This window comes from Ranitomeya variabilis, chromosome 4, assembly GCF_051348905.1.
Source record: "Ranitomeya variabilis isolate aRanVar5 chromosome 4, aRanVar5.hap1, whole genome shotgun sequence".
Classification (NCBI taxonomy): domain Eukaryota; kingdom Metazoa; phylum Chordata; class Amphibia; order Anura; family Dendrobatidae; genus Ranitomeya; species Ranitomeya variabilis.
The window spans coordinates 26,331,486-26,346,069 of NC_135235.1; the positions used below are offsets into that span (position 1 = coordinate 26,331,486).

The following is a 14,584-nucleotide window of genomic DNA, read 5'->3' on the forward strand; positions in this document are numbered from 1 at the left end:
CAAAACGACGCATAGCGACGTGCAGTGCACAACGCTAGTGTGAAAGTAGCCTTAGCTGGTACTGAAAAACGCAACTGAAAATTTGCATAAAAAAGCATTTTAAAAAATGCTGCAAAAACGCCTAGTGTGAACTTAGCTTTACATCGACATGTGACGCATGTCTGGAATTTAGTGAAAAGTCGCAAAAAAATAAAAAATTGTGCAACCTTTCTGCAATTTGCAAGCGTGCAACTATTTTAGATGTGCAATTTTGCTATATAAAAAAAAAAGCAATTTGCATTGAAGTCTATGGCGAGTGAGACCAGCGACAAAAAAACGGGAAACACTTGTGACTGAGTGAAAAGTCATAATGCGACACTATATTCTTATATCTAAAGATCAGCCTCCTCCTCATCACTGTGCAGCCAGGGTCATAGGCTATCCTTGGCCATGTGAGCGAACTACAATGCCCAGCAGGCGCTCTCTCATCATAGTACTACATCCCCCATCAGTTCCATGGGTAAAATTCAGCCCCTGATGTGATCGTGCACTAGATATATAGTGCAGGGGACGCTAATATTTCACGGTACCGATATATAGTTATGTGCATCCAGGATTATGACTCAGATGATGAGGTTTGGAGGGCTGAATGGTGCAATAGGGTGAAAGAGATTCTGCTGCAATGTGCTGTGGGGGAGGGGAGGGAGCAGCATGGAGGAAGGTCTGATGTAGAGACTACACGAGATGGGAGTGAGCGCAGTGCCCACCGAATCACAATGTGGTCAGATCACAGGGGAAGCACATTACGGTAATTATAAATGAGGGGATCCAGAGGAATACGGGGCGCGTCTACTACAACTATTACGGTAGCACGTAGCCTGGTCTAGAAATGACAGAAGGTGCCGGTGACGCTGTGACTCTGCGGGCGGTGATTGGTGCGGAGCTGTTGGTGGGCGGAGCCTGCGCTGTCACTCATCAGGCTGGTATATAAGGGGGCTGGGCTCGCCGTTAGTCACTCTGCAGCAGGACTTGTGAGAGGTGGGTGCGGGCGCAGTTTGCAGGATTGCGGGTGGTCCTCTGTTACCGGCTCTGGTGTGTTATTGTTTAATCTGCTCTGTTTGTAGGAGCAGAAACTACAGGCAGCAATCATGGTGAAGATCGGCATCAACGGGTGAGCTTCCCTGGTGTTAACCCTGTGGGTGCATTATGTGCTCTGCATGCTTCTGTAGTGGGGGCAGGTTGGCCTGGCCAATAATTAATGGTGGAGGGGGATGGGGGCTGTTCTCCTATGTTGCATGGAGAGCAAGGGGTTAATGGCATTACTACCCAATGAATGATCTCCCTGCCCTGAGGTCCTGGTCACCACGGTGATGAGTGTGTGGGGTGGGTGTGACCTGCCCCTCCAGGGGTTAATGCTGAGGATGTAGGGGGCAGATATGCAGATGAGGAGACAGTGCTGCTTCTGGTCCATTGCATGTGCAAGATGGCTGCTGTTAACCCCTGCTGTTGCAGCTCTGGTCACACCCACCCTCTCTCCCTGCAGTTCCCCTGTGCGCCTCCCTCGTGCTCTGCAGAGATGCAGCATAATCCTCCACCTTCCACCCCTGGCTGAGGAGCCTCAAGGGCATCCCAAGGTCACTGTCTCATGCAGGACCTCTGTCTCCAGAAGTTGGGTGGGATTGGTGGTCCCTGTGCTCCACCTCATACCTGATCCATGTACAGGGTGTGTCTAGGGGGCTGGGGCATGGATCTGTTCTCTCCCCTCCTGCAGTCAGTGACTGGTGCTTGCACAAGAGCCTAGCTGACTCACGTCCTGCTGGTGCATGTAGCTGCTGTGATGGGGGCGGGGGTCTGTAATAAAAGAATCCAATGGCAAAAATCTGCTAGTAATGTGGAGCAGCCAGCCCCCTCCATCCTCCCCACTGCAAAGTAGGTCTCCTATTAATAGAGGAGCACCAGCTGCCCAGCGGAGGGGGTCGGTCTCCTGGTTACCGGGGTGTGTAGTTTGGCTGCAGGGCTTGTTGTCTCCTCTGGTGACCTGTCAGTCATTCTGTGACACTGGATCCTTACAATCCTGCATTCTTGCAGCCGGACTCTCTGTCCGGTCTTCCTGTTTGTTCACACTTTGCACACTCAGCCATGAACTTTGCTCCAGCGGGGGAGGAGGCGTTCTGCAGCCGGGGTTCATTGTTACAGGCCGCACAGAACAACCCTACAGGGCATTGCCCCGGAGTTGGGTTGCCAGAGAAACTTGTAGAAGGGGCTCTGCCCCCCAATGCTCGGTCCTACTAAGTGTACTCCCATGGCCTTAAAAGGACTCGACAAGATAAGAAAACGTCTGCTTTCTTCCAAAAATGGCCCTACAGGCAGTTCTTGGTACTGCAAGTGTGTCCTATTCACTTTATAGAGCTGAGCTGCAATACCAGACTCATCCTGCGGACAGATGTGGCGCTGGTCTGAATGTGCCAGTACTAGAACTGCATGGCGTTGTATCATTGTGGCAGAGCGACGTGAATAAAGGGGAAAGATGACCCTCGAGTCTATAATTGGGCACGCTAAGCCCCCCTAGCTCAGCTGGATCTATAGGGAGGGGTTATGTTTTCTGCTGAATGCACCCAGGGAGGCTTCAGGTTTGGCCTGGGGGATTTGCGCAAGTAAAATCTGCTGTACATGTTGCAAAACGATCTGTGCATGTTGGTTCTGTAAATCCTGCTGCAGATCTGCAATATTGCTCCTAGTGAGCTTAAAGGCCCCGTCTCACTAAGCGATTTACCAACGATCACGACCAGCGATATGACCTGGCCGTGATCGTTGGTAAGTCGCTGTGTGGTCGCTGGGGAGCTGTCACACAGACAGCGCTCTCCAGCGACCAACGATCAGGGGAACGACTTCGGCATCGTTGAAACTGTCTTCAACGATGCCGAAGTCCCCCTGCAGCACCCGGGTATCCAGGGTAAACATCGGGTTACTAAGCGCAGGGCCGCGCTTAGTAACCCGATGTTTACCCTGGTTACCAAAAAAAACAAACAGTACATACTCGCCTTTCGGTGTCCAGGTCCCTTGCCGTCTGCTTCCTGCTCTGACTGAGATCCGGCCGTACAGCGAGAGCGCAGCGGTGACGTCACTGCTGTGCTCTCACTTCTCACTGTACGGCGGCACTCAGAGCAGGAAGCAGACGGCAAGGGACCTGGACACCGAAAGGCGAGTATGTACTGTTTGGTTTTTTTTACATTTACGCTGGTAACCAGGGTAAACATCGGGTTACTAAGTGCGGCCCTGCGCTTAGTAACCCGATGTTTTCCCTGGTTACCAGTGAAGACATCGCTGGATCGGTGTCACACACACCGATTCAGCGATGTCAGCGGGACCTCAACGACCAAAAAAAGGTCCAGGCCATTCCGACACGACCAGCGATCTCGCAGCAGGGGCCTGATCGCTGGTACGTGTCACACATAGCGAGATCGCTATGGAGGTCGCTGTTGCGTCACAAAACTTGTGACTCAGCAGCGATCTCGCTAGCGATCTCGCTATGTGAGACGGGGCCTTAAGTGCTTGCATGCAGCGCGAGTCCAAGGTTAAGACAACTGCCCCCCCCTTCCTCAATGGCCCCCTCTTTAGCTTGCACATTGACTAGTGGTAGATATGTCCTTTATTCTGGAGTGCTGAGTCTTCTGCCCTTGGTTAACGCCATATCGTGACCAATTCATTTTTTTTTTTTTTTTTTCTCTCGGTAGATTTGGTCGCATCGGGCGTCTGGTGACCCGAGCTGCAATAGAGTCTGGAAAAGTAGAAGTTGTTGCAATCAATGATCCCTTCATTGATCTGAGCTACATGGTAGGTGGGCACAGCCTCGGGATGGGGGGGAACTGGATGTCTGTGTGGGGGTTTTTCTGGCATTCAGCTCTTGTAACTATTCTGCTTGTAGTTGGTGTTAGAGCAAGACACATTTCATAACTGCACTAGAAGTTTCAGCATGCCTTGCTAGTTTCCCAGTGCAGAAAAATGCAATTTATGGGCTGGGGTATAGTGGCAGTCTTTGCATATAGTAGGATTTCTAACACCAACCTTGTCTTCCTCAGGTTTACATGTTCAACTATGATTCCACTCACGGACGCTTCAAAGGAAAAGTCGCTGCTGAAAATGGAAAGCTGGTGGTCAACGGCCATCCCATCACCGTCTCTCAGGAGTGAGTATACATCAATGCCAAGCTAGAGACCCCACTAATGCCACTGGGGGCATCTTCCATTCCTAAAGCTTTATTAGCTGCACTGATCCCTCCCCATAGTGCACATGGCCGGCAGACCACCCATTAATAACTAAGACATTTTCTTCAGGCTATCAAATATGTAAAAGTCTGCGGCAATTAAATCTGTGGGGATCCATTATGTCCATCTAGACCATTGGGATCCGATTGCACAGGAACACTTGGACTGCAGCCACAGAGAAGGCTCTGGCCAAAAATCATTAATTGCTCTTGCTAGAGACGCTGCTGTCATACTGGAGTCCCAGCCGGTGTGATCTCCGATAACTGTTACCTTCTGCTGTCTTGTAGACGTGACCCAGCTAACATCAAATGGGCAGATGCCGGCGCCGACTACGTGGTGGAGTCCACCGGTGTCTTTACTACCACTGACAAGGCTTCTGTAAGTGTCCACCGCAGCCATTACTGATCTGATGCCTGTGGCCTGTGCCTCCAATAACTCACCGCCATCTTTCCAGGCTCACTTGAAAGGAGGTGCCAAGCGCGTCATCATCTCTGCACCATCAGCAGATGCTCCCATGTTTGTCGTTGGTGTCAACCATGAAACCTATGATAAATCCCACAAGGTTATCAGGTAACAATGGCCCTGGTGCCAGTCTAAAGATGCATGTGGTGGTAGAGGAGGGTGTACTGGTGGAGCGCAGGGTCCAGGGCTCGGTTACACTTGTGCTTTAAGGGTGTCAAGAGTTCCTGATGCTGGTGGGAATGGGGTTTGGAGATATCACTGCTGGAAATTGCATCATATGCAAGTCTGAGTTCTCAGATCTTGGTCCTATAGCTGCTTATAGCATATACATATGCCAAAACACTATAAAACAAAGCAAAATGAAAGGCTTTTCCATTTCAAGATGTTGACACCAAAAAAGTCCACCTGAATCCCAGTTCAGGATGCTATCCAATCACTGGTGGTAATGTCTGAGCCCATTTGGAGAGTAATTTCCTACAGCAGACATATTTCTGTAGCATGGGAAGGAGGATTTCTTCCATTACTGGGGTATAAAACTACATCTGCTCTTCCATCCACAGCAATGCCTCCTGCACCACAAACTGCCTTGCTCCTCTTGCAAAGGTCATCAATGACAACTTTGGCATTGTGGAGGCCCTGATGGTGAGTTACTACCCCCCCCTCACCCTCTCCAAACCATTGACTCGCTCACCCTTTGCTGATCTTCATGCTCTTTCCTTTCAGACCACAGTCCATGCTTACACCGCCACCCAGAAGACTGTAGACGGACCATGTGGAAAGACGTGGCGTGACGGCAGAGGCGCAGGACAGAACATCATCCCAGCATCAACTGGTGCCGCTAAGGCTGTAGGCAAAGTCATCCCTACCCTGAACGGGTAAGGCTCTGCTGTCCTGGGCAGCCATGTTGGTGCCACATCCCATGCCCATAGCTGTATATGGGGCTCCTAGCAGAAACTTGCTTGGTACAATACTCAAATCTTTTTTTTTTTTTTTTTTTTTTTTTTTCCCCCCAGAAAGTTAACTGGCATGGCCCTCAGGGTTCCCACTCCCAATGTGTCAGTTGTAGACTTGACTGCCCGCCTGGACAAACCAGTAAGTATGGGAAGAACCAACCTCTATCCTAAAGTTGTCCTGCAACTGAAGGGTTAATTTGACCTTTCTATATTGTTAGGCCAAATATGAAGACATTAAGGCTGCAGTGAAGAAAGCATCTGAAGGACCACTGAAGGGAATCCTGGGATACACAGAGGATGAGGTGGGTGTTGTGCCTTCCTGGGCTTGTAACCCTTATATAATATTTATTTTGCTCATGTATTCACTTATAACCCCCTCAGGTTGTCTCAACTGACTTCAATGGTGACACACACTCCTCCATCTTTGATGCTGGCGCTGGTATCTCACTTAACGATCACTTCGTTAAATTGATCGCTTGGTGAGTATAAAGAATTGTTAGGAACTCCTGGGTTTGGGTCACATGCACTGACTGTGTCCATACTGACAGGCGCTGTAGTGACTCCATTCCAGGGTCTTGGCCGAGTCTTACATGGATCTTGTCTTGCAGGTATGACAATGAATTCGGCTACAGCCACCGTGTCGTGGACCTCATAAATTACATTGCCACCAAGGAGTAAAGTCATCAAGTCATCCCACCTCTCCTGTCACTGCAGGGCCCGGCATCTCACCCAGTGATGTGTCCTGTCACTGAAGGGGCCCAGAGTCACCCCTACTAGTCTGTCTGTCAGTTTCTGTGTTAATAAATTGTGAAACACTGAACCCCTGTGTATAGAACTATATATAAAGTCAATGTCTGCAGTTAGAGGTCAAGAGAAACACTGGTCCCCTGGCAGTGCCCAGATAAGAGGTTCTCAAGGCTGAAATGAAGCCTTCAGACCAGACTGATCAGCTTGGAAAACTGTCCTCAGGATATTATACCCCCTAATGGCATGACCTGCCTAATGTAGCCCAGATTTTGCACAGGCTCAACCATTGCCAGGGGCAATGCATGCACAGTTCAATAACACAATTCTCATAACTTCAGGGACTTGTGGTGTGTGCTGGCCCCTATGGGATGATACTGGGAACTGTGGTGCCTACAATATCAAACATGAGAGAAACCAGAGTGACCTGGAAGTAGGCCGAGAGGTGCAGGGCCCATGTTAAAATTTTGTTGTACCACAAATGTTCCAACATCAACTTACAAGCAATATTCACACTACTGTCTTGCCTGCAGAAAATGCAAAGCTTCCTTTGTCTGCAGGACATGTGGTCAGTAAAACACATGGCTGCATTGACATTCTGCAGTTCTCCATGTCTGGGGAGTGTAAGCATGTGCATTGCATTAGACTAGAAAAAAATTGTTTTGATACTATAAACCACAACATTTGACCATGGTCTTGCACATGCTCATAAAGGGAATCTGTCATTAAGATAAACCCCCTGTTTGCATTCTTCATATTAAGTATCTAGTCTTACACTAGCAACCAAGCCCAGTTGTGTGGGAAGCAATCTTAAGGGGTCTGATATGAACAATGATCATTTGAAAAGGGGTATCTGGGACCCTTGTGATCAGTAGTAAAACTGGGGAAATGCAAGTCTGATCTCCCTGCAGTAACCCCTTAGGTGAAAAGTTACAAAGGACAATGGTGCTCTAGTCTAGCTGAGACATGACTCTAACCTTGTAGGAGGCTCTACATGCTTATTCTGCCAGAGGCTGTGAGTTGTCTGAGCCGGTTTAAAGGGATTCTCTTCTCTTAATCTCCTGCGGCATGTACAGGTGTTGGCTGCTGGCCGCACAGTGCTGGTCCTGTATTAGTCCTTGACCAGTGACCAAGGACACGCTGACAGCTATAGTCTAGGTTCTAAGGATAAATCCTAGAAGCTGGCTTATTGCCAAATATCACAGCATTCCGTCCTATGTTGCTAGTCTTTTATACTCGCTAATATAGCGCCATTAATTCCACAGCGCTTTAGACATCTACATCTCTATCAGAATGTCTTGGGGGGGGGGGGAGAGAACCAGAGTAAACCCACGCAAACACAGGGAGAACATACAACTCCTTGCAGCTGCTGGATTTGAACCTAGGACTCCAAGTCTGCAGTGTGAGCCACGTGCTGCCTAGTTGAGTAACTTCTCTCTGGAGGACCATGTTACAACATTTGAATCAGATGCAAGTCTTTACTTGACCTGTGGCGGTATGGCAGGGGACTTTACTTTTTGCTCCATGGGTCCTTTTAGATCAGCAGCGGGTGCAAGAACCTCCTAATCTGAGCACTGTCCTAGTTGTTAACATACATGTACACCCTGTGTCAAAGTCTTGCCCACCAGATCCAAGAAACTTCCACTATAGGGAGCTGCCGGGTATTGTCATAGGGTAGATGTCTTCTGTCATTATCCTGTGGTGGTGTGTGAGGAAGTGAGTGTAGAAAAAGGCACCGCAAAGGGGTCAAAATAAGCCCTTTAAAGATGTAGTCTATAATGAGCATCATAAATGGCACTTCCCAATACACCAGGCTTAGTGGTACAACTATAGTTGTTGGACTTGGGGCAAAGCCTCCACTGGTACATAAGTGTTGGGTATATTGTGTGCAGTTTCTTTGCATTAATTGTTTCGCCCCTGGTTGTTAGATGCTGTATTCTGGCCTCAGATCTTAATAGCTGTCTACAAATATCTCAAGGGCTGTCACACTATAGAAGGATCATCTTTATTCTCATTTGCATTAATTGTTATTTTTCGCCCCTGGTTGTTAGATGCTGTATTCCGGCCTTGGATCTTAATAGCTGTGTACAAATATCTCAAGGGCTGTCACATTGCAGAATATCTTTATTCTCATTTGTACAAGGAAAGACTAGAAGCAATGGGATGAAACTGAACGAGGAGACACCGATTAGATATTAGAAAAAACTTTTTGACAGGGTGATCAATGAGTGGAACAGGCTGCCATGAGAGGTAGTGAGTTGCCCTTCAATGGAAGTCTTCAAACAGAGGCTGGACAGACATCAGGGATGGATTAGTGACTCCTGCACTGAGCAGGTGGTTGGACCAGATGACACAGGAGGTCCCTTCCAACTCTACCATTCTATGAAGGTATAAACGGGAGTGTGGATGATGAGTGGGCACCTGGTCTCCCCTGTTAGAACAGCTCAGGCACAAGTATGAGACTATGGCCTGGCAGCAGTTGTCCTGCTGTGTGGCTGCACGTAGCTCCTGGTGACACAATCATTCCTGTCAGACCAGATCTTGCCTCTTCCTGTTTGCAGCAGTGAGGGAGGGGGTGGCAACATGAAACCCCTTGTGGTTTGCACAAGGCTGGGTTTTCTCCGTGCATGAAGGACGTGACGAGGCGCCATTTCCTTTTATGAGGTGTCACTGATGGAAATATTGTAAATGGAGCTACAATAGCAATGTGTGTGACTATATATGTGGAGTTGGTCCTTGCTCTGCACCTACAACAGCGCCCTCTCTTCTGCGAAGGATTTTGGAGTCTGGAAATTTCCACCCCTTAATCCAGAAGCGCATTTGTGAGGTCTGATGTTGGGGGGAGGCCAGGTTCACAATCTAAACTATAGGTATTGGATGAAGCTGAGGTCCAGGTTCTGTGTGACCGCTCATGTTCTTCCACTAAACTTCCCCTCCTTGTATGGAGGCTTGTGCACTGGGTACTGTCATGGGGAACAGAACAACGTCTTCCCAAACTGTAGACAACTTTCAGCTTTGCGGGAACAATGTCTTGTGAAGCATTAAAGGGGATATCCAGAATTTTGTAAAAAAAATAAAATGTTCCTAAGTACCAACAGGCAGGTAGTTGCCAACTACCTGCTTGTTGTGCTCAGCACCGTTCTTCACCAGACCGCTGCTGACGACAATTCAGCTACTCCCCGTCAACAGAGCAGCGCTGCTGCCTCCTGGATGCTGTGTTGACGGCATGACTGCTGACGTCATGCTGATTGACAGCTGGCTCTCCCAGTTAGGCTGCAAGAAGCCGTCTGTTAATCGGCGTGATGTCAGCATTCCCACCCTGTTCACAGAGCAGAATAGAAGCCACCGCTTTGTCGTAACTTCTCTGTGTTGGCGAAGACTAATGCAGAGCACAACAGGCAGGTAGTTTTTTTTTTTTACAATGAAGTTGTAATAGAAAGCGAAGGTACCGCTAGAAATCCTTGTTGGATGCGGCCATATTGAAGAAGGACCACCATCTAATGGCCAGGTGCAATCCGGTGGAACCAACTTGTACTGAAATGGTTTTGGGTGGGGCAGCTTCATGGGCTAGTCCTGGTCAGGTGACTCATGGGGCAGAGCTCTGGGATATAAAGACCTTGCACGCCAAACCAGATACTTGCCGATGGTTAAGCCTCGTGGATCTGTGCAGAGGGGACGTCACAGGATGAATGACTGAGATGGTGCAAGTAAACAGGGCCATCACTTCCAGCCTGGACATAGTGCCGGGGTTAGGTCAATAGGTTGGGAGGTGCCTATTTCGGTCTCGGGAGGCTCAACGTGCGTTAATAGACCACGTTACAGAGTGACTTGCGGCCTAGCGGAAAAGCCCAGTGACCCTCACTAGCCCCAGAATTCCAGTGAGTGAACGAGAGCACCTACATGTTAAATCCCGTGAATGGATGTGCCGTCTCTGCTCAGAGAACTTCAGTATCGCAATAGTGAAGAACTTCTGTTGCTAATTTATTCATAGCATTATCCAGTTTATTGCTTGATCTATCTTGTTGCTATTACTAACTGTCCAGGATTGCTGTAAATTACTGTTGCATTTAAACAAAGTTATATCATTCACTGACTGTCCCGCCTTGCATTTTCAGTGTGTTGCATCTGGTCACCTGCATTACACAGTCAGGGGGTAACGTCCTCCTGGAATCACCAAACCCAGACTCCTCCATCAGACGCAGAAAGAGAAGTGCGATCCGTCACTGCACAGAACACGTCTCCTCCAGAGTCCAGTGGTGGAAGCTTTACACCACTCCATCCGACGCTCAGCATTGTGCTTGGTGATGTACGGCTGCACGCAGCTGCTCGGCCATGAAGCTCTCAGCGGGGCGCAGTGTTTGTGTTGATACCAGTGGAGGTCTGGACTCTGCAGTTATGGGGTCAGCAGAGCAGTGCTGACTTTTCTGCCCTCTGCTCCTCAGCACTCGGCCTCCCACTCTGTAACATTATGAGGTCTCCATTTCATGGCTGAATTGCTGCGGTTCCTTCCACTTCTTACTATTATCAATCGCATGTGATGGGGGAAGATTCAGGAGGAAGAAATGTCATGGACGGACTTGTTGCCCAGGTGACTCCTAACTCAAGACTTCGCTTTGTGGGACCCAGTACAGGGAGGGTAAAAAAGAAAAGAGACTGGCTCCCCTGTTGTGGTCTGTACAGGATGACGCTTATCAGGCCTTGCTCATCAAAAGACTAAAACTCTCATTGTCAACCATAACAACCAATCGGAGCTCAGCTTTCATTTTACCTCAGCATCGAAAGAAATAATGGAGGCCGTTGTCGCCTTTCAGGAGTTTCTCTGTGGAGGGCAGTAGTGATGTGTGTGCGGCCAACATGGCGTATAGTGATAGCGGAGGCTGATGTACTGTACACACTGGATTATTCACAGAAACACCACGGTTCTGCTGGGCAATTTTCGCACCTTCCTGTTTCAGCATTTATCAGTATATTTGGTTTGGTTCAAATGTGTCGTAACACAGGAACCGTGGCCAACGTCTAAAATATTCAATGTCCACGAGTTCAGACGCCCGTCATTGTCACAGGCGTCCAGAGGGGACTATGGGAAGCCGAGGAAACCGAACATGACCCCAGTGGGCGCACATCAGCAGAACAACATGTCGCCACCGAGTGTCAGCAGTGCAAGGGGTATATGCGGGAGAGAAACAAGTGTGTGGCGTGTTGTCATCGGTTACCGGTAGTCAGCCATTATTAATGTACATAATGTCCGCGAGTGACTCCATATACCCAGGTGTTACCTCACAGAAAAGGGCACCTGCACCATTCATACGTGCCGCACCACTGATGTGGCTCATACACACGTGGCAGAAGGTGTGAGCTGCTCCCCAGGCAGCATTATGGCACATGCTCATTTCATCCTCACACTTTCATCATTTCCAGTTTAGGGTTTCGTCACCATTTTATAAGTGGCCTCCCTCCACCCTAACTGCCCTTTTGGGGATTGTTTTTTGGCGTATTTTTATTTTGGACTTTACGGCTCTGGACGTCGGTACGGAAGTATCATATGGGTTGCGGCTTATTGGGACATTTTGAGGACACGGACTTGTGTGCGTAAAATCATAAAATTCTGTTTTATGAAACAGCTACTTGGCCCGAGAGGCCTCCGCGCATCCTCACAGCCTCCCGCGCATCCTCACAGCCTTAATGTATATTAATTATCTATTTTATTATTGTTTTTTTTCCCCTCATTACTCCAATATAACTGAGGCAACTGTAGTAGGACCCCTAGTTACAGCTGAAAGTCCCCCGGGGTGATAGAAGTCACTGGCAGAGCTTATATGGGCCCACTAGGACCCAGCTATTTTGGTGTGACAGACGGCAACCAGAGATCATGTGTTACCTGGCGATCAAGTGTCTAGGCTAGTGAATTGGTTCCCGATAACATCCTTAGTCTCCTCGGGGCTAGTGAAGGGATTCAAGATAACAGCCGTGTGGGTCTAGGCTGGTTAAGCTGTTCATCATAACATCCCTGGTGGTCTACGGAATAATGCCGGGGATCATGATGACATCCCTGGTGGTCTAGTTACTAGTAAAGGTGTTCATGATAACATCCCTGGTGGTCTACAGCTAAAAAATGGTCAATTCTAACATTCCTGGTGGTCTAGGGGCTAGTAAAGAGGTCTATGATAACACAAATCTGGATGTCTGGGTAAGTAAGTAGCCATTTATCGACGTCCTGTCCAGGGTTTAATGGAGTATTGAATCTTCAGGATTTGGGCAGGGCCGGGTACGGGGTCCAGGTGATGAAATGGGCACTGGCTTTGTTTTACTAATTAATACTTAATAACAAGTTAAGCAGAAAAGCTCGTTAACGCCTTTTAAAGCCATTTCCCAGGACAGTCCCGTGTGTGCGCAGGTAGTGCACGTGGGAGGTTTGCACATGGATGTCGTCCTGTGCCGCCGTGACCAGCGCCACATCCCCGGAAACCGCACTGCACCGGTGTCTGCATCCTTGCAACGGGGAACACTTGCAGCAAACCGCTGCACTTGGATAAAAAATATATATATATTGCGTATATTTAAAGCAGGTATTAAAACCGCAGACATATTCCGGACGTCTGTCCTTAATCACTGCCAGTAACGCATTGCAACTTAGCGACTCAGTCTTCAGAGCTCAGTCCATTGGATTCCAGGGATAAAACCTGTTTGGTGACGATCTCCTTTCTTTATCTTATAGCTATATAAATCCTGCTGTCCTCCACCACCCCCGCGTATCCTGCTGTCCTCCGCCACCCCCACGCATCCTGCTGTCCTCTGCCATCCCGCGCATCCTGCTGTCATCCACTATCCCCGCGTATCCTGCTGTCCTCCGCCACCCCCACGCATCCTGCTGTCCTCCGCCACCCCCACGCATCCTGCTGTCCTCCGCCACCCCCACGCATCCTGCTGTCCTCCGCCACCCCCACATATCCTGCTGTCCACCACCCCCCTCGTATCCTGCTGTCCTCCACCACCCCCGCGTACCCTGCTGTCCTCCACCACCCCCGCGTACCCTGCTGTCCTCCACCACTCCTGTATAGGGTTAGATACACGGCTCAGCAGACAATATTACACAGGATAGGATTAGATACACAGTTCAGCAGACAGTATCACAAAGAAGAAGAATAGATACATGGCTTAGCAGACAGTATCACACAGGACAAGAATTAGATACACGGCTCAGCAGACAGTATCACACAGGAGAGGATTAGATACACGGCTCAACAGACAATATGACACAGGACAGGATTAGATACACGGCTCAGCAGACAGTATCACACAGGATAGGATTAGATACACGGCTCAGCAGACAATATGACACAGGATAGGATTAGATACACGGCTCAGCAGACCGTATCACACAGGATAGGATTAGATACACGGCTCAGCAGACAATATGACAGGATAGGGTTAGATACACAGCTCAGCAGACAGTATCATACAGGAGAGGATTAGATACATGGCTCAGCAGACAGTATCACACAGGATAGGATTAGATGCATGGCTCAGCAGACAATATTACACAGGATAGGATTACGGTAGATGCACGGCTCAGCAGACAGTATCACACAGGATAGGATTAGATACATGGCTTTAGCAGACAGTATCACATAAGATAGGATTAGATACACGGCTTAGCAGACAGTATCACACAGGAGAGGATTAGATAGACAGCTCAGCAGAGAGTATCACACATTAAACAAATATAAAAAGGTAAGAGATAAAGGTGACATTACATGGGGACATCTGACATTACTATGAAACACAGAAGTGCATGTGATGCGGCTCCTGATATATTATTGACCTTTGAAGATCTCTTTTATTCTGAAATTATTTTAAGTCTGATATTATAGAAATTTTCCCGCCTTCTTGTTTGTGCTGTCAGCATGGCCTTCCACATCCACACCACTGGGTGGCAGCATTGTCCTGTACATACTGCGCTGCACATATCTCCCGCCTAGTGTGATGTGACTCCTAATTATCTGCCGCTCCAACAGGAAATTGCCTCAATTACCCTATAGAATTACAGAAGGATTAGGGGGAAAAAAATAATTTAAAAAAAGCAACAATAAGCAAAAAAGGGTTTATTCGTTTACATAAATCACATTGTATAGGCAGGGTGGCTGGTAAGAGGCCTGGTGAGCATTGTGCGCAGCAATGACC

At 48.5% G+C, this 14,584-nt stretch overlaps 1 protein-coding gene across 1 annotated transcript; it reads left to right on the forward strand.

Annotated features, from left to right (window-relative positions):
• Positions 1–824: 824 nt before the first annotated feature.
• On the forward strand, positions 825–6,479 carry GAPDH (glyceraldehyde-3-phosphate dehydrogenase). The gene is made up of 12 exons (XM_077258221.1): positions 825–1,017; positions 1,104–1,150; positions 3,714–3,813; positions 4,059–4,165; positions 4,532–4,622; positions 4,699–4,814; positions 5,267–5,348; positions 5,430–5,581; positions 5,720–5,798; positions 5,878–5,961; positions 6,041–6,138; positions 6,268–6,479. The coding sequence occupies exons 2-12, from the start codon at positions 1,128–1,130 to the stop codon at positions 6,335–6,337; spliced, it is 1,002 nt and encodes a 333-aa protein (XP_077114336.1). The 5' UTR covers positions 825–1,017; positions 1,104–1,127; the 3' UTR covers positions 6,338–6,479.
• Positions 6,480–14,584: the final 8,105 nt, after the last annotated feature.

Excerpts from the sequence above, each read along its gene's own strand:
- GAPDH (XM_077258221.1), top strand. The coding sequence starts at position 1,128 with ATGGTGAAGATCGGCATCAACGG. Across the intron at positions 1,151-3,713 it reads GTGAAGATCGGCATCAACGG|ATTTGGTCGCATCGGGCGTC; the intron begins GTGAGCTTCCCT and ends TTCTCTCGGTAG. Across the intron at positions 5,962-6,040 it reads TGGGATACACAGAGGATGAG|GTTGTCTCAACTGACTTCAA; the intron begins GTGGGTGTTGTG and ends TAACCCCCTCAG.